General features: G+C 45.5%; 1 protein-coding gene and 1 pseudogene across 5 annotated transcripts in view; one reads left to right on the forward strand and one right to left on the reverse strand.

Moving 5' to 3' along the window:
- Window positions 1-121: 121 nt before the first annotated feature.
- CHRNA5 (cholinergic receptor nicotinic alpha 5 subunit) overlaps window positions 122-27,903 on the reverse strand; it is a 41,625-nt gene continuing 13,843 nt past the window's right edge. For 3 of the 5 annotated variants that reach the window (XM_047737900.1, XM_047737902.1, XM_047737901.1), the window contains exons 2-6: window positions 10,835-10,986; window positions 6,369-6,413; window positions 5,049-5,158; window positions 2,706-3,537; window positions 122-654 (exon numbers count right to left, since the gene is read on the reverse strand). In XM_047737900.1, the coding sequence (XP_047593856.1) occupies window positions 493-654; window positions 2,706-3,537; window positions 5,049-5,158; window positions 6,369-6,395 (1,131 nt within the window). In that variant the 5' untranslated portion in view covers window positions 6,396-6,413; window positions 10,835-10,986 and the 3' untranslated portion in view covers window positions 122-492. The remainder of the gene's footprint in view (window positions 655-2,705; window positions 3,538-5,048; window positions 5,159-6,368; window positions 6,414-10,834; window positions 10,987-27,903) is intronic. The other 2 variants (XM_047737897.1, XM_047737899.1) reach the window with 2 other exon arrangements.
- Window positions 20,173-24,527, forward strand: LOC125104947 (non-histone chromosomal protein HMG-17-like; annotated as a pseudogene).

Consider the following 27,903-nt stretch of genomic DNA (forward strand, 5'->3'; position numbering starts at 1 on the left):
CATGGTCTCAGGGTCCTGGGATCGAGCCCCGCATCGGGCTCTCTGCTTGGGGGGGAGCCTGCTTCCTCCTCTCTCTCTCTCTGCCTACTTGTGATCTCTCTCTCTCTTTGTCAAATAAATAAATAAAATCTTTAAAAAAAAAATGTGTGCCTTCTACCAAACGCAGGAGTAGTTCTGAAACCCGTCTTCAGACACAGTCAAGCAGCGCACGTCCTATGATTACAGTGGGTGTTATTTGCCAGGACCCGAAGGCCGGGTTCGCACTAGTGCGGTTCAGATGCGGGGTCACTATTTCTAGATCAGATGTTGAGCCAGCGCCTCACTCGTGCGGGTGAAGTGTTCCAGTGGGCAATCCGGTAGGGTAAACCAGTGCCAGCTGCTGTTGGTCTGATCGAGCTGGCGTCAAATTTCAAGCACAACTTACATTTTCTACGGTGATAGGTACAGAGCTATGCGTGTCTTTTGTAACTAAGTTCCTGCCAGGGGCAGGCATCACTTGCTTGCCTGTCCGATGTGAACCGGGACTGTTATGTTGGCCCACTTGTGAATAACGGGAACAAAAAGCCCGAGAGATCCAACAACTGAAACCAGAAGAAAAGTCCACAGAAACATCCGGTCCAGCACCTGGGCTATGAATTTCCAGTCTTCAACAACCTGTTGCAGAAGAAGAAAAAACACACGTACGTTTAACACGTGAGTGAAAGTTGCATAATCAAGATATTACACACTGAGTTAGAGGCCAGGCCAGCTTCTGCCGCCTACCCCCACCGCGTGACAGTGAGGGACCCTGTGCTCAGAGCTTGGGACGCGTACAGTCTCCACGAGCTTGCAGGACCACTGCACACGCTATTAAATTACAAGTTGATTTGTAATATATTCAAGTGGCATATTTTGACATGTTCAGTAAAGTCAGGATATACTACTTGAATAATTATTATAAGATAAACTAAAAAAACCTCTCTGATTCTTTTTCTATAGTTATTTCTGTTACTTACTCTTGCCCAGCAGTGCTTACTTATTTTAATTTGTGAAGAGAGCCCAGCCTGAGGTTAATTAATTTCAAGCCAAGTTAAAAGTTGGTTCAGAATAATATCTATTGGACAGTCCCAAATCTTCTTCCCTGCCCCACAAGCTGCATTATTTGGTTTTGGATTCCCTGGGGGCCTTTTAATCCGAGCTCGTGAATTCAGCTCTGCTGGCCTGGACCTCAGTTCATCCCATTTCGCAGCCTAAGCGGGGAGGGAGCTCTGCAGCTCTCAGTGACCTCAGAGGAAGGGCAAGGGGAGACCAGCCCCTGAGCACCAGAAGTTGCCCCTGCTTTCATGAGGCCCGAGGTCCCCTACAGGAGCTCTGCCCCCAGGTGTGGGACAATGTGGACTTCAGGGGGCTATGAACACTCTACTGATTGTCTGAGTCTCCCTGAAAATAAAATCCATTTACTGCCTCCAGGGGATGAGTGCTGGTCCTTTCACACAGCCCTTTGCAGACATCAATTAAATTCCACCTCTATTCCAATCATCACTTAACATTTATATGTTTTAAGACCCCATCGATTGCTTCAGACCTCATAAACTCATCATACTAATCATGAAATAGAAACCTTACAAATCCACAAGCATTACACATTTTTCCGGAATCTATGTCCTATGCTCCTTCCGGGGGGAGGGCTGTGATTTTACCAGATTCGCTTTGATGCTTCTTCCCACACCTGCTAGACATTTTTCCATTTAAAGAAGCTTTAGAAATGAGAATTCATATAATTTTAATGGGACTGTCCCAAGTAAATTCAATTATGAAAATGCTATATTCCTAGCTTTAAAAATATTATACACGAGTAAGAATGGTGGGATGCCTGAGTGGCTCAGTGGGTTAAGCCTCTGCCTTCGGCTCAGGTCATGACCCCAGGGTCGTGGAATCGAGTCCGGCATCGGGCTCCCTGCTCAGCGGGGAGCCTGCTTCTCCCTCTGCCTCTCTGCCTGCTTGTGTGCTCTCTCTGACAAACAAATAAACAAAATCTTTAAAAAAAGAGTAAGAATGGTGACACTGAAATGTGATGTTTTGAAAGTTCAATCTAATATCACATTAGTAGAATGTATTCATGGCCAATTCTTACTTTAAATATTAACCTTAAGAAGCCAGTGAGAGTTATTTTCCCTAATAAAGTTTGACATGAATTTTTATTTTTAAGCAAATTAAGCATATTATTAAGCACTATTGCTAAACTTCACATGAACACTTTGGCATGTGTGACACCCAAGAATACCTTACTGCTTTTAATTTCACTGATATTCTCTTGTAAATGAACAACAAAAGGACATATTCTAGAAGAAATATCTTGGCTATATTTATAAAGCCTCCATTAGGCTCATTGGTTAAAAAATGAAACAAATTCTGATCAATGATCGTTCCAAGTTGTGCCGACAGATCAGCACAGAATTCAGACACAAAATTATGGAAGATAGAATTAAAATAATCATGGCAGGATTGTCACTCTTGAGAATGACGGTGTGGCTGGGGGGACGGAGAAGCAAGGGGGGTAGAGATGCTGATGTTTTGACTGAAGCCAGTTCCAGTAAAGACCTTCTAAGGACAGTGCCCCAACATTTGTGGCCCTCGACATTGGGGTCCCCTCGAGGTCCTGCCATTTACTCTGCCACACTCAGAACAGAAGCAGCCGCGTATCGCAAATACCACATGGCACAGACCTCACGGACGTCGTTCTCCTTCATGACGTGTCTGGTGATGTAGCGGATGGAATCCAGCGCAGCCTCCAGTGGGTTTTGAGAAGACTCTGGTCTCCCAGCACCCTCAGTCCCCTCTTTCGGAGCAAAGTACCGGTCCACGTGGCTTCTCATGCAGAGCAGTTTGGGAAGCTTGTGCAGAAAGACCCTGCGGACCCAGGGCGCCATGGCGTCGTGTGTTGAGGAGGAACGGTGGTGGATGTTGATGGCGAAGACGGTGACCATGATGGACAGCGTCACAAAAATCATGGTGAACACCAGGTACTCTCCGATCAGAGGGATCACTTTGGAAGACGAGGGGATGATCTCCTCGATAACCAGCAGGAAGACCGTCAAAGAGACCAGTACAGACGTGCAGAGACAGATCTTCTCCCCTTCGTGGGAGGGGAGATAGAAGACGAGCACGGTTAGGAAGGAGAGGCCGATACAGGGAATGATAAGGAATAAGGTGTAGAAGAGAGGCAGGCGCTTGATGACAAAGGAGTACGTGATGTGCGGGTACCAGCAGGAGCTGTCCGTCCTGTTCCCTTTGCTCCCCGTGGCGCTGACAATCTCCCACTCTCCGTTGTCGAAGAAGTCTCTCTTATCTACGTCTTGGTCCTCCAAAATGATATCAACCTGTGATCCGTCGTAAGTCCAAGAACCAAACTTCATGGAACAGTTTTGGAGATCGAATGGGAAAAACGTGACATCGATGGTGCAGGAACTCTTGTAGTTTGCAGGTGGCGTCCAGGTCACCGTGCCATCATGCCTGACAACAGCTTTTGTGCTGGCCCCCTCAAAACGCCCGTCTGCGCTGAAACACACACACATACAGGACAGTGAGAGATGAGACCGCCCAAGCCCACACTTCACGAGCCTTCTGTGAAAGAAAGCCTGTGCCAAAACACGAGACACTTCGTAGATGAGTGTGCCGGAGACACGGGGACTCTGTTCTAAGTCCATCTTCCTCAAACATCTTCCTCAAAATCCTCCTGGAGCCAAACTCCTTCCACATCCTCTCCAAGACTGGCGAGCCAACTCGACTTCCCAGCATCCTGACTCGTGAGAGGCTGAAAGATCTCACCTGACCTGTGAACTACAACTGGGCGACTTAAACAGTCAGAGAGCAGCCGGAGCCCGACTCCACGCGCCAAGACTCCCCCACAGTGCTCTTCCCTCTGCCACAAACACTGGACACCAGCCTGTGGGCCTCTCGAGCTCTGCCACCCCAGGAACTCACATCCTGGAGAAGTCAACCGACAAAAGCTTTCTTTGAAATACCAGTTTCTTTTATCTTAAAACTCATGTGACTTTTGTTAGACTCATGCCTATGCAGACGTGCTATCAGCAGCCCGGAGTACAGGACACTCCAGGGAGCTCTGTCCTGAGAACGTACACCTTGTTCCCTCTTCACCTGTGGAGAAGCGAGCAAGGAAAGGGTGTCTAAAGACTGGTATTTTTGCATAGTGTTTGCTCTGACTTCATGCCAAATGCCTTCTTGCAAATACCACAAAGTGCTTTAGGAGAAGCACAAATTTCCAGATTTGCCATGGGTGGTCCTAGAAAACCTGAAAGTCGATCCCAGAATTATCCTTTCCCCAGTGAGAACCATCCTGAAGACACGGCGAGGTAGGACGCCCGTGGAGATGAGTGGACTCAACGGCCCTCATCAAGGGATAACTCCAATGCAGAATTTAAGAAAATTAGAAGCAAAATTTATTTGAACATGAAGTAAAACTTCAACAATTTTTTTGAAAAAATACCCCCCACATCTGGAAGGCAATCTGGCAGATACGTAGTCTATTGAATCAGAGGGTAGGTCTGACGTCAGGCTGCCTCATGGGAAGCCCACTCGGACACCAGCAAACTGTGGGGTCATGGCCAAGGTTGTAACGCCGGTCCCCGTTTGTCCATCAGCAATGCCACCCAAATGACAGTCAGGCTCAGAGCTCGGAGCATGCGGCCAGACACGGAATGAGTCCGCTGTACGTGTCGGCTACTGTGCACGTTGCCTCCAAGTGCGGGATGATGGGGTTATTATAGGTGAACCCCCCCCCCACTTCCTTACACCTTCCTGGACTTCCCAGATGCTCTACAAGTCTTAAAAAAAAAAAAAAAAAGAACACGTTTACGATCAGGAAACAATATGCCAAGAAAAGGAGAGGATCCACAGAACCTACGTGTAGGTTCACAAAAAACATAGGATCAAGTCATTTGATCTTAGAGCTAAACAATGTTCCAAGAGAAGAAAAAATTAATAGTGCCTCATAAAAATACAAGTGTTTCCTTTTAAAAACACAAAGTGGTATTTAGAATATAACTTACTTATCAAACAAAACGATGTCTGGAGTCCAGAGAGAGTCTGAAGGGACACGTATAACTTTTATTCCTCCGTACTCCTCAGGATGCCATCTTAACTTCACGTCTGTCCACTCCTTCAGAACAAAGACAATGGCCTCAATTGCCAATTCCAATGACATCGATGGTCAAGAGTAGTAAAAACTACACTTTTTACCAAATCCAGAAGTTCTAGACACAGAAAGCATCTCTGCTCGCCACAGAGAACACTCAGCTCCACATCTTTCTTGAGAGCACGGGAGCACAGCCCCTGGTCCTCATGCAACACAGGTGAGGCCCGTGCTCTGCTCGGCACCTCCTCCCCCACCAGTGACCACGCCTGGGGCTGCAGCCATGGGCATGTAAGGACCAAGTTTAGGCAGACTTTCTCTTTTCCAGCTCTATTGTCATTGGTTGGACTGGTCCCTGCAGGGGGACTGGATTTATGACACACTCCACAGATATAAACACCTGTCCAACCTCCACAAAGTGACATTCTGGAATCATGTTAAGACTTGCACCCCCAAAAAAGGAGGCATGCCTTTTAGGAATTAGGGCCAGGGAACTGGTAGTCGGTGTTATAATTAGGGATAATAAAGAAAGACCGAAGGGAAGCACACAGCAGCAGCTGAGGACGTAAGTCTGACGGCCCAGAAGACAGAGAAGTCCTTTCTACAAAGGGGCTCTGTCTGTAAGAGTAACTCATCCCCCATTCCCATCTCACTCCAAGTAAATACCACCATCCTGACACCAACCCAGGTGCCTACTAAATGCCTCCCACTGCTTCTCTGATCTCATCTATACACCCCTCCTTCCCCACGGTTCACTCATCCCTACCCATACTGGCTGGCTTGCTCCTCCTGAAACACCCCAGGCACACTCCAGCCACAGGGCCTTTGCACGTGCTGGTCCATCTCTGCCTGGGTCAGTTCTCCCCCAGATACTCATACGGCTTCTTTCTCTTCCTCCAAGCCTGGCTCAAACACTACATTCTTCTCAATGGTTTCCCCACCCATCCTATTTAAAAGTACATCCCCAAAGATCCCATATCCTTGCCCCCTTTGAAGCTTGTCAGCGTTCGAGGCACAATACAGCTTCCTTGTTTCTTTCCTCTAACCAGAAGGAAGCTTCCTGATGGCCAGGACTTCTGTCCGTGTTGTTCACTGCTGTCTCCCTGGTGCCCACAGCCCCCACCCTCCTGCATCCTGCCCTCCCCCAGACACCTCCTGCTCGCGTTTCTCTGTGCTGTCAATCCTCTGGTCACAGCACCCGGGACCACTCAGGTGACCTTTTGCATTTCATACACACCTGTTTCAACCAGACATTTGTTGTCATTAACTGGTTTTTCTCATCCTAGAAAACAAAAATGTAAACAAGGCTGATTATTTCAAGTATAGAAACAATAATTCTAGAAATAAGAACTTTTACAGTTTTATACAAACACTCCTGTGCATACAGTCCCTACATCCTGCTCATCGATGCCGTTCTCTGGAAGGGCAGGATCCTTTTTCAGCCTAACTGCGCGTCATTCCCCTCAGGGTACTCTGTATGTCAGGTACACCGCCGTGGCACACACCACCGGCATCTCCGACTAAACACACGGGCTGAACACACTACGCTGTGACGTCAAAGCTGAGACACAGTCCAAGGAACAGTCACAGCATGACTTTACGTCCTTAGCGCTAAGAAAGGAAGAAGCTGACTGTGAATTATTGATAAAGCACACAGTGACCTCGGAAGTGCCACGATGCAGGGAAGGTAGTTCCATGTCTCTGCTGAGCACAGCTCTGAACCTCCGAGGCACTGCCACGAAGACAAGACACTGCGCTCGCTGCCCTGCGTGCGACCTCATGAGCTCTCACAACCTGCTTTGCTAGAGAACTGAGTTCTTCAATACTTGCCACTCACACCTCCCTGATGTTGTTTCTTTGTGAGACCAGCGTTTCATTGAATTCTCAAGGCCCAACTAAAGTGACATTTCTTCCATTACAGTTTTTTATGGAAACATCATGGTGCCGACTGGGGCCCTACGAGACCATCGTGATCATTGGGCACAGTGTGCGGGATATAATGCCAAGTGCAGAGACCCACACGGTAAGAGGCTATCCCTGGGCTCGGGAGAGGGGACAGGGTTTTAAATGGCTCAGGTGCCTGGAGGGCACTCATTCCAACAGCAGGTGAGCACCCGGGAGAGAGGAGGAGGATGGAGGAGACACCTCTCTTGGGACAAAGACAGGGGTGAAGTCCCTCCCATGGGAACAGGTACCAGGAAACACAGCAAGGCCATCCCTCCTGCACTCCTGTTCCAAAGGGCAGTTGTCCTTGATTAAAGCACTCAAGCTGGCAAGGACCTAGAGATTTCATCTACCATAACCCATTCATTCTGCAAGTACAGAAACCAGCACAGTGAGGCCACTTGCCTAAACACCACCAACCGGTGGGAGAACTGATGTTAGAATTCAAAGCTCCTGGGTTTAAACCCTATCCTACCAGCTCCCCCGTGTGCCCAGGAGTCATAGAGCATCCAGAGTAAGGGCTGGTCTCTGTGCCCAAAGTTCTAAACAGAAGCATTAACAATTAGGAAAGTTCTGGCAAACCTATTACCTATGACCCTATAAAGCAATAGGTCATCCTTGAGAATCTAATGAAAATTATAGACCTTTTCCCCAGAAAAATGTGAACACACATAAATTTTGCACCATGGGCTAGGACCCAGTCAATACTTCATATCTTCAATACAGATAAAGGAATAATACCTAAGTTCACAACCAGCCCCAAATGCGGCTGTACAGCCCAACTTAAGGGGACCTAGTTGTCTCCCAAGCATCTCTCTTGCGTTCGGCACTATGCAGGATGTAAAAGACACAAACCCAAGCAAGGACAAGCGCAGGTGTCCTTGTCACCAGGACACAAGTGCCCGTTAGCTACACATAAGTTGAACAGAAAAGTTTCAGGGGCAATAGTTTTTTGGTTGTTTTTTCTTGGTAAGATTTTATTTATTTGACAGAGAGAGACCCAGCGAGAGAACACAAGCAGTGGGAGTGGGAGAGGGAGAAGCAGGCTTCCCGGCGAGTAGGGAGCCCGATGCGGGGCTCGATGCCAGGACCCTGGGATCATGACTTGAGCTGAAGGCAGACGCTTAATGACTCAGCCCCCCAGGCGCCCCGCAGGGGCAATCGTGTTCTAACCTGACTGTAAAATTAGCAACTGACGAGCCAGCCAACAGGGAGATTTCAGAAAGATGAGTGAGCAAGAACACATGGGGAAGAAGGCGGGAATCTGAGCGAACTTCTTGGAGGAGCCCCCAAAGATGACCACAGACTGAGGGGGACAGAGCTCAGCGATGACAGGGACGTCTGTGCTCCATGTCCTCACCACACCTCCCCCAGCTCCTGTCCTCCTTCCGTCTTGTCATCGTCATCACTGACCTTTCGTGTTCTGGGCTCTTCTCTCAGGAGACAGCCCTTCCCCGGCTTCCCTGCTTGGCTCATCCTTTCTTCCACCGCCTCCTCCAGGACGGCCCCTCCAGCTTCCCCTGCTCGTTTGAACACGCATCAGTCCCACATTTTTGACACTCGGCCCTGGGCCAGGCTGTCCCTGCTGACCCTGAGCCTCCTGTCTCCTCACAGAGCCGGGCTTGACTTCCCAAGGGCTTCGGGAACATTTTCTTTTGAATGACCACAAGCACCTGCTATCAGAGTGGGACACGTCATCTCCTCTGCCTGCCACAGAGTGACAGATTCAACCTTTCAGACCTGTTCTTCTCTTGTCACCACGTGGACCTCAAAACCTGCCACCTCCTGCTCTAGTCAGTGCTCCAGTCCGGCGACTCCTGCCTCCTGGCCTCCACGGGCCTCCCAAGCTTCCCGTCGCCTTCACTCCTCAAGACCACATATTTAACCATCCTATGGCTCTTCCTAAAGCACAGCTTCGACCACACCTGTGGCCGTCACATATGTCATCCGCACAGCCCTTACCGTGCGCCAGGCACTGTGCTGGGCTCTGGGATGGACCCGAGGAATGAAGCTCAGCCAGCTTTGAGGGCACCGCCCCGAGCACATGAGCGCCAGCCACCGTGATGGCCACTTGTCAAGAGCAGAGGCGACACTGACAGAGGAGACTGTCTTGGCAACTCGGGAAAGACTCCACCGTGGGTCTAATAAATTTGGCCTTGAAGGATGAGCGACTTGTTCCAAGAGGCAACAGAAAAATGGCAGGGGGCACAGCACTGTGGCATGTAGGCAACCCCGAGACCCATCAGGCCATCCCAGGGTGGCTCCCAACATTAACCCTCTGATCTCAACAGCTGGACAAAAAGACTCCTGGTCACTTCTGAGCCTGTGATCACACTGCTCCTTGTTACTCTCCTCCCTGCATGTGCAATCCCGCACTCACCACAACGCCGGCCCCAGTGCCCCCTCCTCTATCCTGCTTTCTTTGACGACCTGATCAAAACCTGAGTTCCCAGATTTTTGTGGCCAGAAATGCTGTGTCCTATAGTGACTCCACTTACTTGCTCACAGTCCCAACTAGAAAGAAAGGTCTTTGAGAGCAAGCCCCCCCTCACCCTCCTACTTCTCTGTTGTATTTATATTGAAAATCCCCAAGCAGAGGGCCAAGCACACAACACAGTCCATATTCACTGATCTTTCTGGAGGCAGTTAAAGTGACATATATCAACAGACTTTTAAAAATGTGTACCCTGTGGGGCACCTGGGTGGCTCAGTCAGTTAGATGTCTGCCTTCAGCTCAGGTCATGATCCGGGGGTCCTGGGATCGAGCCCTGCATGGGGCTCCCTGCTCAGTGGGGAGCCTGCTTCGCCCTCTCTCTCCCCATGTTTGTGTTCCCTCTCTCACTGTCTCTCTGTCAAATAAATAAACAAAATCCTTAAAATAAATAATAAAATTCTGAGGGGGAAAAAACAGGAGGAAAAAAGGTCTTCTTTATGTCAAAATAGCCCAATTTTAAAACATACACACAGGAAAAACTTGCAAGAAATACAGCAAAATGTTACCACTGGTCATCTCCGGGTCATAGAATCACAGTCAGTTTTTATTTCCTCGTCTGTATTTGTTCACACTTTCCAAACTCTCAACAAAAATTATGCATTGCTTCTCTAATTAGGAAATAAAGGCACACCTATAAATGTTGGTGTACATTCTTTCTCTCATGCACACACACACACGGACTATTCTGGGAACACAGCAGGGAAATAATTATTGATTGACATGATCAGAACAAGAAGGAACTAAGTTAAAAATTAGCGTGAACTTTGTCCTTTAAGTAGAAAGGATCTCCCGACAATAAAAACAAGTTACAATGGAACAGATACTCCCTGGGCGTCATATGGGAAAGTCTCGGATAGGTTTTAAGTGTGATACTGAAACAATGATCTGCTGAGATACCTTCTGGTCCTCCAAATCTACAACTCTACTCTTGGACTTTCTCCTCTTTAAAATGTTGACTTTTTAAAATCGTATTTTTAAACAAATGTAATGAGAATCTCCCATATAAAAGGTTTACTATCCTTGAACTTATTAAAAACAGGCCCATTAAAATGACCAATAAATGACTTCCAAACTATATGGTATTAGAGAAACAGTGCATTCCTAGGCCTCTCGTGTAGTAGTTCTTTCTCCCTGCTGAGTTCCTTCAGGAGAATGACTGTCTAGTCCATCTTTGCCATCCCTGCAGCCTCACACGGTACCTGGGCCCCCATGATGCCCTCAGGAAGCCCATATGAAATGAAGTATGTCGTGATATGCACACCTACCACATCCACTAACTGAGATATCGCAAGGCCAAACTTTATTTTTATTTTGTCGTTCAGGTGCTCCACGGGACGGACCCATCTTTCGTAGTCTTGAAACAAATCCTTAAACAAACTGTCTTCATGTTTCGCAACAAAGGATGGTTCAGCTAATCCTGTATAAAAATGTTTAAAAGTTACTTCAAAGAACATTCGGCTTTATCAAGGAACCAACCTATCATTTAGACTGTTAACAGAGCTTTTACAGGAAAATATTAATACAGATATTTATGATCCATAAAGGACCTTGTGTTTCGGATACATTTCTAGTTAAATCAGATTACTCACATGGAAATATGCTGAGTTCCCTAGGAAACACTCGCTACTTAATACAGAGTATTTTAACAAAATCTTTTAAGCTTTTAAATAAGTTACTGGAACTAAAGGGGTTGCTTGTCATGAAATTCGAAACCTAGAAAACAGATACTTTGAAGTTTATTTATACCAACTGTAAATGTAAAATAAACAAGTTTTAACTTACATGATTTTAATATAAAACATACAAACATTGAATGAATTATTCAGATTTGTCATACTTTGTTTGCTATACGTTTATATAAAATTACCTTACGGCCTAACACTTTTAAAAAAAGAGAGAGAGAGAGAGAAAGGAAAGAGAGAGAAACAAAATTTTTTTTTTAAAGATTTTATTTATTTATTTGACAGAGAGAGATCACAAGTAGATGGAGAGGCAGGCAGAGAGAGAGAGAGAGGGAAGCAGGCTCCCTGCTGAGCAGAGAGCCCGATGCGGGCCTCGATCCCAGGACCCTGAGATCATGACCTGAGCCGAAGGCAGCGGCTTAACCCACTGAGCCACCCAGGCGCCAAAGAGAGAAACAAAATTTTAAAGATTTCAACGCTGTAGCCACAGACTGGTTAGATTTACAGGTCACGGTCATGTTTCTATTTCTACTGAGTTTAACTAATCCTCTCTGAAGAAATGAGAGATTCCGGTGTTATATAGTTCAGAATCTCTGTTATGGATATGTCAAAGGTGTGAAATTCAAGCATGACATTTACTAGGACTCACGATTTTACAAAGAAAAAGCATTTACTTGAACCAAACCCTCACTGGCTTGTTTATCATTAAGCACACACGCAGGGATTTATAGTAGCTGGTGATGGTCCTTCTCCAACCTAAACTGTCTGACAGAAAATTAGAGCTTTCATGTTTAAAAGCCGTTAATTTTAGAGCTTCGTGTTAAAATAGCATTACCAAACTATTTCTTCTCTCCTAATCCTGTTTAAAATCTTAGCCTCCGAAATACCAAAAGTTTGTTTAAAAAATAAAAATAACAAACACAATGTATTTTAATAGCATCTAAGAACCTTTTGCCTTAGGGAAAAAGATACTGGCTTGAATTGCCATCTCAAATCTTGTTTGAAAGAAAGTAGATACAGTATAAATAAGCTGATAAATTAATTCTAACACTCTACTTGATGATAACCCTTAAGATACTGCCTTGTAGGAACGCCCGGGGGGCTCAGTCAGTTGAAGGTCTGCCTTCGGCTCCGGTCATGATCCCAGGGTCCTGGGATCGAGCCCCGGCGTTGGGCCCCTGCTTGGCAGGAAGTCTGCTTCCCCCTCACCCTCCGCCTGCCGCTCCCCCTGCCTGTGTTCCCTCTCTCACTGTCTCCCTCTCTCTCTTTCTCTGTCAAATAAATAAATAAAATCTTTTTAAAAATATATTCTAAAAACAGATACTGCCTTGTAAATACCTTCATAGTACACCAAATGTCAGAAATACCATTTCCTGGACACAATTGTATAGAAATGGGAGGTACTAAAATCAGTGCTATTTTTTTAAAGATTTTATTTATTTATTTATCTGACAGATCACAAGCAGGCAGAGAGGCAGGCGGAGAGAGACAGAGAGGGGGAAGTAGGCTCCCCGCTGAGCAGAGAGCCCGATGCGGGGCTCGATCTCAGGACCCCGAGACCATGACCTGAGCCGAAGGCAGAGGCTTAACCCACTGAGCCCCCCAGGCGCCCCTGTCAGCGCGATTTTAGCAGAAACCCTTAATCATGCATTCACATTCTCCTTAGAGAATGTTTAGCCGGCCCTAAATGTGTCGAGTGTTTGCTGCTCATAAACCTCCGAATGCTTCGAGGAGAAGACCCAGTGCATTCCCCTCGCTTCACAGTGAGGCTGTGGGACTGGAAAGGCCACTGCTGCCGACCTGGTTTGGGGAAGAGCCTGAGGGGCACCCAGGGCCCCTCCACCTCTTACTCTTTCCACCCTAACATTGAATGAATGAATGGTGCAGGCTGGAACGTGGGTGAACCTTATCAATAACACGCTATGTAGAGAAGCCAGTCCCAAAGACTGTGAATTATATGACTCCACTTCCGTGAACTCTCCAGAACAGGCAAATCCAGAGATAGAGTAAGGCAGATTGGTGATTGCTTAGGGAGAGAGCGGTATGGGGGAGGAGGGAGATAATGTTCAAATGCCATTTTCAGTGACAGCAGCACTATCCTGAATATACTAAAATTCTCGGGATCATGCACTTTAAATAGGTAAGTCATATCGTGTGTGAATGACGTCTTGATAACGCTGTCACTAAAAGGAGAATGTCCTTCTGATGGAGCTCACACAAGGACCTACGTAGGCAACATAGCTCTGATCACCGCTGAGAAAACGTGACAAACAGTGTGGAAGTAACTGTAGAAAAATGTTATCCGAATAGTCACCCCACAAGTGTTCCCTTGCAAATACCAAAGATAAAACTAAGTAGGGAACGCTGGCACATTTATGTTCCTTGTTTCTTTGTAATGTTTTATATGTTTCCTAGTAACAGTCTATTTTTTTTTTTAATTAAGACTTCATTCCTCGCAACAAATACTGGTGAATTCTACCAATCATTCGAAAAATTATTACCAATCCTTCTCCAACTTTCAAGTTCTTCCAAATATAGAAGAGGAAGAAACACTTTCCAACTCATTCTATGAGACCAACATTAGCCTGAAACCAAAACCAGACAAGGATGCCACAGGAAAAGAGAATCACAGGCCAACATCCCTGACAAACCCAGATGCGATAATCCTCAGCTACACAGCAGCAAACCAAATCACCAACACACTAAAGGATCATTCAACATGATCAAGTGAGATTTACTCCAGGGATGCAAGGACAGTCTAACACCCACCCACCAGTCAGTGGGATACACCACATTAACAACGTGAAGGGTAAAAATCACATGATCATCTCAGTGAATGCAGAAAAGCACTTGACCGACTTCAATATCCATTCATGACAAAGACTTCCAACAAAGTGGACACCGAGGAAATCCACCTCCACATCATGAAGGCCATGTATGACAAGCCCACAGCTAACGCCATACACAACAGTGAAAAGCTTTCCAGGACCAGGAATAAGATACCGATGCCCACCGTCACCACTTTTATTCAACGTACTACTGGAAGTCCAAGCCAGAGTAATGAAGCAAGAATAAGAAATAAAACATGTCTTGGGACACCTGAGTGGCTCAGTCAGGTAAGCATCTGACTCTTGATTTTGGCTCAAGTCATAATCTCGGGGTCCTGGGATGGAGCCCCCATGTAGAGCTCCGTGCTCAGTGGGGAGTCTGCTTGAGATTCTCTCTCCGCCCCTCTCCCTGTCTCGTGCTCATTCTCTAATAAACACATCTTTAAAAAAAAGAAGAAGAAGAAAGAAAAGGTATCTAAATCAGAAAGGAAGACATAAAACTGTCACTACTTACAGATGACCTGATGTTATATATAGAAAACCCTAAAGACTCCATCAAAAAATAGTTAGAATAAACAAATTCAAAAAGTTGCAGAATACAAAGTCAATATACAAAAATCTGTTACATTTTGGTACACTAATAATGAACTATCAAAAAGAGAAATTAAGTAAATAATCTCATTTACTATTTCATTAACTTATAAGGTTATAAATTTAACCAAGGAAGTTAAAGACCTGCACACTGAAAACTGTGAGATATTATTGGAAGAAGTTGAAAATGATACAAATAAATGGGAAGATATTCCATGCCCATGGTTTATAAGAATCAGTATTGTTGAAATATCCAAATTACCCAAAGCGACCTACAGATTCAGTACAATCCCTATCAAAATTCCAAAAGCATTTTTCACAGAATTAGAATAAACAATCCTAAAACGTGTGTGAAACCACAAAACATTCTGAATAGCCAAAGTAACCTTGAGAAAGAGCAAAAAAGTTGGAAGTATTACACTACTTCATTTCAAATTGCATTACAAAAAATAGAATCAAAACAGAGTGGTATTGGTGTAAAAACAGACATCAGTGGAATAGAAAATACAGCACAGAAATAAATACAAGCATATATTATCAATATATTATATATTGATATATATATTATAATATATCAATTAATTCATGACAAAGGAGCCAAGAATACACAATGGGGAAAGGACAGTCGGTCATAAATCACATGTGGAGAACTGGACAGCCACATGCAGAAGGAGGATGCTGGACCACTATCTTACACCACACACAAACCTAACTCAGGACTGATTAAAGATATGAATGGAAGACCCGAAACCATAAAATCCTACAAGAAGACACAGTAAACTCCTTGCCATTGATCTCGGTAATGATCTTATGGATTCAACACCAAAACCAAAGGCAACAAAAGCAAACATAAACAAAAGGGACTATATCAAAGTAAAAAGCTTCTGCACAGCAAAGGAAACCATCAACAAAATGAAAAGACAGGGGCGCCTGGTGGCTCAGCCGGTTAAGCATCTGACTCTTGGTTTTGGCTCAGGTCATGATCTTGGAGTCGTGAGATCAAGCCCCACAGTGGGGACCACACTCAGTGCAGAGCCCGCATGGGATTCTCTCTCTCCATCTGCCCCTCCCCGCTAAAATAAATAAATATATCTTTTTAAAAGAATAAAAAGACAACTACTGAATGGGAGAAAATATCTGCAAACTGCAAATCATATATCTGATAAGGGGTTAATATCCAAAATATATAAGGAAGTCCTACAACTCACTAGCAAAACAATCCAGTTTTAAATGGACAGAGAATAGGAACAGACTTTTTCCCAAAGAAGACATACAGATGGCCAACAGGTACATGAAAAGATGCTCACCATCACTGATTATCAGGGACCTGCAAGTCGAAACCACACTGAGGCATTACCTCACACCCGTCAGAATGGCTCTTATAAAAAGAAGTCAAGAAAAAACTAGTGTTGGCAAGGATGTGGAGGTAAGGGAACCCTCGTGCACCATTGCAGCACTGTGGAAAAATTAGCACAGCCACTGTGGAAAACAGCGTGGGGGACCCTCAAGAAATGAAAAGTAGAAATCCCCTACAATCCAGCAACTCCTCTTCGGGCATTTATCTGAAGAAAATGAAAACACTAACTCGACACTACCCCAGCTCAACTCAAAAGAAGGAAATCTTGCCGTTTGTGACAATACAAATGGACCTGGAGGGAATTATACTAAGTCAACGACAGACCATGAGTGATCTCACTTACATTTGGAATATTTATTTTCAAAAGCTCACAAACACAGAGAACAGGTAGCTGGTTGGCAGAGGCAAGAGAGGAACAGGTGGGCAAAGTGGGTAAAGGGGATCAAAAGGCCCAAAACTTCCGTTGTAAAATAGACATCATGGTGATGTAATACACAGTGAGTGAGTACAGTGTAATAGTGTGCTGAATATTTGAAAGTTGCTAAGAAAGTAGATCTTAAAATTCCTCATCAGAAGAAAAAGAATTTAAAGAAGAAGAAAACTGTAAGTATATGTGGTAAAAGATATTAACTAGACCTACTGTGATGATCATAAAAATAATGTAAAAACTACTTTTAAGAGACTATTTTGTAGAGCAGTTCAAGGTTCACAGCAAACTTGAGGGGAAGGTATAGAGATTTTCTATAGACTCCCTGCTCCCCATCAACACCCCAATGACAGTGGTACACTTGTGTCCACGGATGAACCCAAAGTCCATAATTTACACTACGTTTCACCCCCGGCGTAATGTATTCTCTGTATGGGCAAATGTGTAAGGGCGTGTACCCACCAGCACGGGACCGTCCTCGGGGGTCTCGCTGCCTTCAGCAAGCTCAGCGCTGTGGCCCTTCATGGCTCCCCGCCCACCACAACCCCAGCAACCACTCATCTTTCTACTGTCGCCACAGTTGCGTCTTAGTCTGTTTTTGAGAACTATCTTGATAAATAGAAAATGACATTGGCTACGGTGTAAATGTTGGTGCCCTCTAAAATTCATGCTGAGCTCCTAAGCCCCCTGGGTGATGGGATCAGTAGGGAGGCCTCAGTCCTGAGCCCATGAGAGCGGGGCACTCACGCACGGAGCTAGCGCCTTATGAAGAAGCCTGCGGACAGAGCCCCCAGCTGCTTCTGCCATGTGGGGAGACCAGGCCTGGAAGAGGGCCCTTCCCAGCTACGGGGGACCCTCGTCTCAGACTTCCAGCCTCTCAGGAGTCTGCTGTTGCCAAGCCACCCTGGCGGCCGTAAGTCGTTCCGCAGCCCAAGCGATTGGAGACCACGTGTGAGGAGGACTGAACAGTCGCCACACTGTTCTGTGGCATCAGTGGCGAATGCACCGACATCTTTCACAAGTGAAGAGTGTGAGAGGCTCTCATCGGCCCAGGATCACACAGCAAAAGGCTGGGAGGCCGACCTGGCACTGGGCTTTGAAGCCAGATTCATCTCCAAAGCCCGGGTTTTTCCTCCTCAACTGATCCCACCTCCGTAGGGTAAGCACAGGTCAGCAGAACTCTGCCACTCAGTAGGCTTCTGGAGGTCATGGAAAGGGAGAGGAGGGGAGTCTTTATGTGTTTAAATGTTAAGCACTAACATACGTACTGATAAAGAGAAACATCTCTTTTCCTCATCACAGATATGATCCCACCAGGGAGAAGCCTTCCTGAAGCCTACAGTCCCGGGATCTGATGAAGAAGAACCCTATTGCTCTCAAACACGGGGAGTAGAGACGTAAAGTATTACTGCCTTTTTGAAATATACCCTTGTCATATTTTACCCTTGCAAAATTTATCAAAAAGTATTTATTCCCTTGGTCCGGCAACCCCACGCCCCACTCCCATAACAATACAGGCACCAACACGTTAGGGCACCCTGGTAAGGATGGTGGCCTCCGTACGGACTCTAGCACATACCTGGGAACCACAGAGCCAAAGAGAGTGGGTCACATCCATGACACCCGTGACACACTACATGGTGTACAGAGGTGCCGAGACTGCTTGACGGGGAAAGGCCAGTTTCTTCAACAAACAGTGTTGGGAAAACAGGATACCCACACACAAGAGAAGTTGACCCCTAACCACCCCCCCATGCTGTATACAAAAATCAACTAAAAAATGGATTTCAAATGTGAGAACTCAAACCGGACAGCCCCGGGAAGAAGACACAGGGCAAAAGCTTCCTGACGCTGTGCTCTGTGACTTCTTGGTTTTATAACAAAAACATGAGCAACAAAATCAGAAATGGACAGATGGGAATACCTCTAACTCAAAAACTTGTCTGCATGGGTAGGGGGTAAGCCTGCTAGTGCCCAAGGGGACACACTTGTAACAAGCAGTAAGTAAGCCATGCAGATCCGAAGCACAGTGTGAAGCTTAGAGAAAACAGTACCGCCCAGTAATTATGTAACGTGAGCATCACTGCTACAATGGCAGCCCCGTTACCATATAGAAATGCCTCAAAGTATCATGCTGCACACCTTCAACTTATGCAACGGTACATGTCAAATTCATTCAATAAAAATAAATACCTTTTTTAAATTTTAGAAATTAAACATCAGAGGACACAATCAACAGGGAGAAAAGGCAACCTAGGGAATGGGAGAAAATATGTACATATCATATGTCCCATAAGGGGTTAAATAGAATTTTATTTTCTAAAATAAAATAGAATTTCTATTTTCTAAAATAGAAAACAAGTTAACAGCAACAAAAACCAAATGATCCAATTTTTTTAAAATGGGCAAATAGACATTTGACTAGACATTTCTCTAAAGATGACATTAAAGGGGCACCTGGGTGGCTCAGTGGGTTAAAACCTGTGCCTTCAGCTCAGGTCATGGTCTCAGGGTCCTGGGATCGAGCCCCGCATGGGGCTCTCTGCTCAGCGGGGAGCCTGCTTCCCCCTTTCTCTCTGCCTGCCTCTCTGCCTACTTGTGATCTCTGTCTGTCAAATAAATAAATAATCTTTAAAAAAAAAAGATGACATTAAAATGGCAACAAGCATGTAAGAATTCGCTCACCGTCACTGATCATCAGAGAAATGCGAGTCAAAATCACCAGGTGTCACCCACACACGGTAGGATGGCTACTAGTGAAAAGTTAACAACCTGAAAATGTGTTGGAGGGAATGTGGAGAAGTTGGAGCCCTTGTACCCGTCAGGGGAAGGTGAAATGATGCAGCAATGTGGAAAACAGTACGGAGTTTTCTCAAAAAACTAAAAACAGAATTACAATATCGTCCATAAGTCCCACTTCTGGGCATACACCCCAAAGAAGGGAGAGCAGGGTCTGGAGATATGTTTGCACACCTATGTGTACAGCAGCATCATTCTCAACAGCCAAGACATTGGAGTGACTCACATGTCCCCCTGCAGATGAACAGATGTACAGAACGGGGGATGCACGGCCTGGAATATCACTCAGCCTCGAACAGGAGGGACATTCCGACCCCTGCGACGACGTGGACGAGGCCTGAGGACATTGTGCTCAGGGAAATAGGCCAGTCAAAAAAGACAAACACTGCATGATTCTACTCAGACGAGGTCTCTCGAGTAGTCAACTCACAGAGACAGGAAGTAGAATGTGGTGACTGGGGCAAGGAGGGGGGCAGCAGGAGAGTTTCTGTCCCACAGGTAGAGAGCTTCAGTGTAAGATAAAAAAAAAAGTTCCGGGAGAGGTGTGACACAACTATGTGAGTACACTTAACACTCACTACTGAGCCACACACTTAAAAATGGTCATCATGGGGACGCCTGGTTGGCTCAGTCAGTCAAACTGCTGCCTTGGCTCAGGTCATGATCTCAGGGTCCTCGGATCAAGTCCCACATCGGGCTCCCCGCTCAGCAGGGAGCTTGCTTCTCCCTCTGTCCCTCTCCCAACCCCCTGCTTGTGCACTCTCTGTCCCTGAAATCAATAAATAAAATATTTTTAAAAAGTGGTTACGGGGAGTGGTGTGAAGAAGAAGAAGAGATGAGAACGACCCGCGGACCGGCCAAAGCCCGCGCACCGCTGTATCCCCGCATCCAGCGCCTACGTCCCAACGCCATCACCACCATGCCCAGGAGAAAGGCTGAGGGGAGGCTAAAGGAGGTAAAGCCAAGGTGAAGGACGAGCCACAGAGAAGATCTGCAGGGTTACCTGCTAACCTGCTCCTCCACAGCCAGAGCCCAAGCCTGAATAGGCCCCAGCAGAGGGAGAGAAGGTACCCAAAGGGTAAAAGGGGAAAGCTGATGCCAGCAAGGATGGGGATAACCCTGCAGAAAATGGAGATGCCAAAACAGACCAGGCACAGAAAGCTGGAGGTGCTGGAGATGCCAAGGGAAGGGTGTGCATCTTTGATAACTGTGTACTTCTGGTGACTGTACAGTTTGAAATACCATTTTTATCGAGTTTTATAAAAATGCAGAGTTTTGTTTTACTTTTTTTTTTTAAGCTATGTTGTTAGCACACAGAACACTTCATTGTTGTTTTGGGGAAAGGCATATGTCACTAATAGAATATCTCTGAAGCTAGATGGACACAAGGGGAAAAACACCTTTCCCTCCTAGTTCTGAGAAACTTCTTCTTGGCTCCCAGGAGGAGGAGTTCCTTGACGTCGATACACATGAGCCGCCTGGGCACAAATCCCTTGGTGGTGTGGAAAAAACTAAAATTCAGGTTTTATGTCCTCTTCTCCCTCTCTGCCTTCAACATAGACTTGACTCCCTTGAACCCAGAGACCTGTTGGAACCTGACCCCCAAGACATGATTCCCAGTATGTCAGGCAATCTGGACTTGACTAAGTGTCACCACTGAGATGGCGTCCCTCAAAAGAGTTCCTTTTTTAGCTCGTGGGTCTTCAGATGGATAATCCTGCCATTTTCATTTCTTTTCCTGAAAGTCAGGGTTGGCTTGTGAAAAGTTGTTAAACAACATGCTAAATGTGAACTGTCCGCCCTCACTCTAAACTTCCCTGCTCCAAGCATCACATGAAGACCGCATTGGGTTTTATAGTGGCTTTCTGATTTTGGTAGTCCATTGAAGAAGGGGGTTTGAAAGTTGTTGTATACTGCTAACGATTGTCTACCCATGTACTGCCTGAAATACCATGATTGTTTATGAAAAGTATCTTTAATAAAGCTGGATGCAGTTTGAAAAAAAAAAAAAAGGTAGTTATGGGGGTGACTGGGTGGCTCAGTGGGTTAAGCCTCTGCCTTCGGTTCAGGTCACGATCTCAGGGTCCTGGGATCAAGCCCCGCATCGGGCTCTCTGCTCAGCAGGGAGCCTGCTTCCTCCTCTCTCTCTCTGCCTGCCTCTCTGCCTGCTTGTGATTTCTGTCTGTCAAATAAATAAAATCTTTTAAAAAATTATTTTTTAAAAATTCTAATTGAAACTATCACCCACACAAAAGACATCTAAACTTTCAAACAACAAAAAAAGAAGTTTGTAATAAGTCACACCTGACGAGACACAACCAAAAGCTTATAGGGATTTCCATGTGGTACTGGTAAAGGGAAAAAAGAAACTACAAAAAAATCCTATTTTTGTAAAACAATCAGAGATTGAATTTATTTAGCTGTATGATTATATGCGGCAAAGAAAAAAGCTGGATGTGTGAGATGATCACGCCATAGCTCATTACTAAGGTCCAATTCTTCAGTTAAGACACTATTTCACTTTTATCCTAATAAATAATTTCTAACATTTACCAAAAATTAGCACTTGGCCTGCGTGGAGAGCATATGTCAAGGTGTGGGCAAGTTTAAGAAACCTATAGCTTCTCTGGAGAGTGTGGCTGCTTGAGAATTACTGTTTAAATTTGGTGTATTTGCCCTCCCCATCACTTCCGTCTCCCTCCTTTTCTGACCTTGACTCCTTTTTGTCAAGGGGGAAGAGCACATTCTGCCCCTCAAATGCCCAGCTCTGCCTACTCAAGATATGACTGGGTCAGTGCGCTCGGCTACCTGCCAACGCTTGAAGTCAGAAAATGGCATTGTCAGTGTCACAAGGAAACGTTCCTCTCAAATCCCCCAAGTTAAAGGGCTGGGGTGAGCACCTGCCCCCTGGAGCATCAGGGTGTCTCAGGGTGGAAAAGCACAGGCTAACCCCTCGTGCCCGTTTCATCCTGAGGCGGCTGAGGGACACAGCCCATGCCCGTGACGCGCTCCTATTCTCAGCTCCGTACTCTGTCCCGCACTGACCAGTCAGGAAGCACATGGTCTCCACCAGCCGCTACCTGCGAGTGGGACAGTGTGTGGACGGGCACCCCAGGGCCACCCCAATTACTCGCCCAGCAATGCCCCCCGCCACAGCCCGCAGAGCGGCTCTCAACAAACTCTTCCAATCCACACCAGAGCTCACAAAACAATCCAAACTAAAACGAACAGCTCTTCTTCCCGATAACAAAATGTATCACGAAGAAGCTAGAAGACGATTCGTGCTGTACATTCATGGTTTTGTTGGACCAAAAAGCAAAATATCGGAACATACACATGAGAGTAACGGTCCCCGCGTGGCGTGCTATTAACATGACATCCAATGTGTCACTTGATAAAGGAATTTTGTTATTAGTCACTTCTGTTTTCTCTTCACACAGAATAATTTTGTTCCTGGATTTGCAAATTCTTACCTGCAGCAGACCTTAAACCCAATCTTGTCACACAGAATTAATCCAACTTGGACTGATGTCTCTGGCATCTTAGTCTCTCTCTGACTTTGGTAACAAAATTTATAAATTTCATACTATGAAGTATTATGTTTATTCAAGGAAATAATTGGTTCACCAGAGGCCACTGTCTTTTGAAAATGTCACAAGTGTGTTCTGGGCTGCCGTTATTTGACGAAGTCTCACAATAAAATAACCCCAGGCACTGGGGAACGGATTCCTGAGAGGGTGAAACCTGATTTCCAGGTGATCGTGGTTTTGCTTTCCATTTTTGGGAGCACACGTGACGCCACCATATTTGCAGACTGATGGATCAGAACACATACAGACCTTTAGACTGCATATGCACACTATATTTATGGCAAAATTCTGAATTGTACATTACTAGTCATTTTTACTCTTTTAGCCACAGGTCTTTTTTATAGAATGGGGTAAAAGCAACATGACAGTAATAAGAAAGTAAAATAAGCCAATGTCAATAATAACCCTTAAATCATGTGACATCTAGCTGAACTCCGTACCATTAACATGTCAGCTAAGACACTCAATTCATTCTGAGCACATTCCTTTGAAGGTAAATATTAAGAACACAATGGGACTTCCAAAGGGGGAGAAAAACATAACTAATCTTACATTTCTAGTTTGCAAACAGTATGCAAAACAATGTAATTCCAGTGCTGGCCACCTACAGATCTCAGAGACACTTGAAGTTTTCAGGACACACTTTCAGAAACACCAGTCCCACAGATGGTCTTTCAAAACTGCTGGCACGGACACATCCAACCCCTGCTTTCACAGAGATTTTCTGTTTGAAGGTACCCAGCAATCACTTTTAGAAATTTTTTAGGAGGCTTGTGAAATTGCACTCAGCAATGGAGATCCTAGAAATTCTATTCTGGTTCTCCACGTATTTATCCCAGAGAATCCCCAAAAGGTCATTTCCAAGGGTACTGGAACTAAAGTGAACCTAAGGAAAGACTGCTCAGGGGCATCCGAATCTCCCACACAGCCCCCGCCTCTTGTTCTACACCCGAAGGTCCCATCTCTCAGCGACAAGGAACATTTCCCATTGAAGTCATTTAGTGCAACCACACATAGTTTCAAAGACATGTAACCCTGCTCCTTACTTTCAGCACGGTGACGAGGGAGGACACTGCAAAGCTGAGAACCTTCACCTGAGAGCTCAGCACTACTCAATCACCTGACAACCTTTGCTGGCCACAATTATCTGGTCTCTGTGAAACACGGACGTTGTAAAAGGGATGACAAACTCAACACGGACAAAACCAAACTCATGACCTTCACCATAATGGTCCCTGACCGTACTGCCCGCTGCAGTGAGTGGGTCCACCATGTGCCTCGTTACAATTTTGAAAACTAAGAGCCATCTTGCACATCCCTTCTCCCTCACCCGCATAGCCAATCCATCAGGAAACCGTTGGGCTTACCTCTAAATACTTCCAAATCAATCCATTTCCTACCCCAAGACTGCCACCAACCTAGCATGAGCTGTCTGCTTCTCTCATCGGGGTGAGAGCAAACCTCCTGCCCTAAGCAGGCTCCTCGTGGCTTCTCAGTCCCCTCCAGTCGGTTCTCTGTGTGGATACCCAAGCGATCTCTCCAAACACAGATGCAGTGGTAGCCCCTTGCTTAAAACTCCTCCATAACTTTCCTTGTGGAAGACAGACCGAATCCTTAAGGTCAAATACTGCCCATCTTCTTCTGGTGTGACTGTCCCCTTTGCTCTCTGTTCCAGCCATACTGATAGCTCAGCTTCTCAAGCCCACCGCACAGTTCCCTCCAACAAGGAGCGCTCCTCTACCCTGCTGGAGATGATTTCCCCTCCTCACCTCCCCTCCTCCTCTCAGCCTCATATCCCAGCTCAGGCATCACTTTCTCAGGGCTCTTCCCCATCCCCCAAAGTCTCCACTGGGTTCCTCTGTATAAACCGTGTTCCTTACCTGCAGTCCAATGGTACAATCTTGGCTATATTTGATCTGGTCTGTCTTCCCCACTGTGGTGTAGACCAAAGGCAGGGGGTGTCCTGTTCACATGACCCCGGCACCTAACAGCGCGCTGGCACACAAGCGGTGCTCAGTGTGTGGACTACATGAAGGAATAAATGGGTCAGCACCTGCGACAAGTCCCATTTATCTCTAATGATTCAGAATTTTGTCACCAGTTGTGAAGACACTGTCACAGGGCTGCAAGAATTTACTCCTAAGGACTAAAGTCACCAGACACAGCCTCTTGAAGTTAGAGATCCCACAACCACTGCCTGCACATCGACTGGTTTTGACTAAAACTCCCCCAATAGTCCAACAAAGGTCATCTCCCTGCAGAGGACTCTGGGCAGTGGAACCCGGCAACAGCAGGCAGAGCGAGGGGTCTGTCGTGTGGGGTGCTCTCGACACAGCGCAGTGACGGCTCAATTAGAAGCTTTCCTCAAGTCTGTATCCTCTAAAGCTAATAGTAATAATTAGAAAGTCAACCTGTGAAAAGTATCAGAAAAACAAAGGGAGCAAAGCAGTGGAGCTTGTTCTAAAAATAGAGTAAGATCCAGACGAAGCGCAAATGGGACAATCCTTCCAAAGTAAAGATACAACTAGCAAGGGGGAGACAAAACTGAATACCTAAAAGGTACAAATACGGATAATGCCATGAACATTTTGAAGGATTTAAATTTGGGTTTTACAAATTCCATTTTAAGTCTGAATATCATCGCTCCAGAATTGTCTCACGTTGGGAGGAATTAGGAGAATGTGTTACGAAAAACCTTCACTTTCACAAGTCATTTAGTGAAACCACATACATTTTCCAAAAAATGTAACCTTGCTCCTCAATTTTTGGGATGATGAATAGGACACAGAACTACAAAGCTGAGAGCCTTAATCTGAGCACTGGCACTAATTAACTGTTAGCCTTCATACACCACAACTTGTAATCTATATGAATAAGGGTATCTGTTGGCAGATGTCTAAAATTGTGAAGTGTATGGCAAAAAAGACTCATCAACTCATTATTCTTAAATATTTTGTGTATATTTGAGTTTTTCCATTATAAAACATCAATAAAAGAATACCTTCAGCTTTGCTGTCTCGCTGCTACACGGATAAAGTGAAACACAATGTACGTTATTTTACTAGGTCAGACAGTGCCAACAGTAGTTTAAAATGTTTTTTTAAGGGGCACCTGGCTGGCTCAGTCCATAGGGCATGCAACTCTTGATCTCAGGGTTGTGAGTTCAAGCCCCACGTTAGGTGTGAGGATTATTTAAAAATAAATTTTAGGGACGCCTGGGTGGCTCAGTTGGTTGGACGACTGCCTTCAGCTCAGGTCATGATCCTGGAGTCCCGGGATCGAGTCCCGCATCGGGCTCCCGGCTCCTCGGGGAGTCCGCTTCTCTCTCTGACCTTCTCCTCGCTCATGCTCTTTCTCACTGTCTCTCTCTCAAATTAAAAAAAAAAAAAATCTTTAAAAATAAATTTTAAATTTTAAAAATAAGTAAGATTTTTTTTTTAAGGTCTTCTCCACTAAAGTCAGTACACAGCCAAAAAGATAGCAAAGGATTTAAAAAATCTTATCTAGGAAGATAAGATGCAATAGGGTCCTTTACTGGCATTCCTCCCAAAAGAAACAGGATTTTCCTATCAAAAAGATAAGGATTTTCTTATCAAAAAGTGAACCAAAGGTGTTTTAAAATGAATGACAAGTATTAGCAGTCTTTTGTCAATTCTCATCTTAAGACAAATTAACAGACAACATCTGCCATAACTTTAGTTTTCATCCGCAAATTCTTAAATCTTCAGCATCTGCCCCAACCTGGGTATATTAGAGCCTAATGTGGGGTATCTAGTTAAATTCCTTCACTCGCTCAGCCAACACTGAGTGGCTGCTTAATACGTCAGCCGTCCGTGCTGGGCGCTAACAGTACAGGAGAAAGCACCAGTGCCTGCTTCCTGGGGTACACATGTCCATATTTACTTTCCCTTATATCACAATGGTGAGGTTTGTGGTGCACAGAGAACACCTCACACTGAACAGCAGTCCCCAATACCATCAGGTGCACAACCTGCCTTTTTGACCGTGGCGGCAGCCCTGGAGTCTGACCCGCGAGTTCCTGGCTCTGCGACATGGGCATCTGGGGCTCGGTCTTTGTCATGGGGGCTGTCCTGTGCACTACAGGCTCGGCAGCCTCCCTGGCCTCTCCACACAATGTGACAGCCAAAAATGTCTCCAGTTGTTGCCAAATGTGGGGGTAGGAGGGGGTTGCAAAACTACCCCAGGCTGAGAACCACTGGTCTAACCTGAGTAGCAGCGGTAGAACTAGGACCCAGGATCATTTTTGTTTTTTCTCAAAATAATACTTAAATTACAAAAGTAATACATGATCATTGCCAGGATTCAAACCAGAAGCACATTACGAGTAGGAATTCTCTTTCCCCTCTCCTTCCTCCAAAGGTAACCACTGTGAAGTTCAATGTATAGACATTTTAAAATACACACACACAAAGAGCACATGTCTTCCTCTTTGTAAGTTCTGTGACCGCTGTTTGCTCGCCATCCTATACGTCAGTATAAGCCTATCCTTCCCCACTCTTCCTTCACATGATGCGAAGTGGCCTGAGTTATGAGCCTATTATAGTTTAAGCTTTTACCGTTGACGGGCAGTCATACAGCCTTCAACCCCGAGTTATTTCTAACCAGGCTACCATGGGGAAAATGCTGTGTCAGCATCCCTCTACATCTATTTTCCACACTTATACAAGGATTTCTATGCCACTGACCTAGAACTGCTGAGTCAAGGGTATACATGTTTTAGATTTTGCTGGGTACTGCCTAGAGCCCCCCGTTCTTCGTCACCGGCTGCCACAAGAATGAAATAAGAGAATGCCCTCAACGAGGCTTGTAGAAGTGACCTACAATGTGTTACGCGTCCCCAGTCTGTGACTAAGGCATTACTGGGGCAGTCAATCCACTCTTCCACGTCTCCTGGTATTGTTTAATTCAGCAGAAAGTGACTTATATTCTGTTTTTCAAAAGAATCTTCTCTGCAGCCATTCTCAGAGGGTTATTTTAAGCAACAGCAAGATCAAGCACTGAACGTAATCAATTATTTTGCAGAGGAGAAGAAATGTGTT

This window comes from Lutra lutra, chromosome 7 (genome assembly GCF_902655055.1).
Source record: "Lutra lutra chromosome 7, mLutLut1.2, whole genome shotgun sequence".
NCBI lineage: Eukaryota > Metazoa > Chordata > Mammalia > Carnivora > Mustelidae > Lutra > Lutra lutra.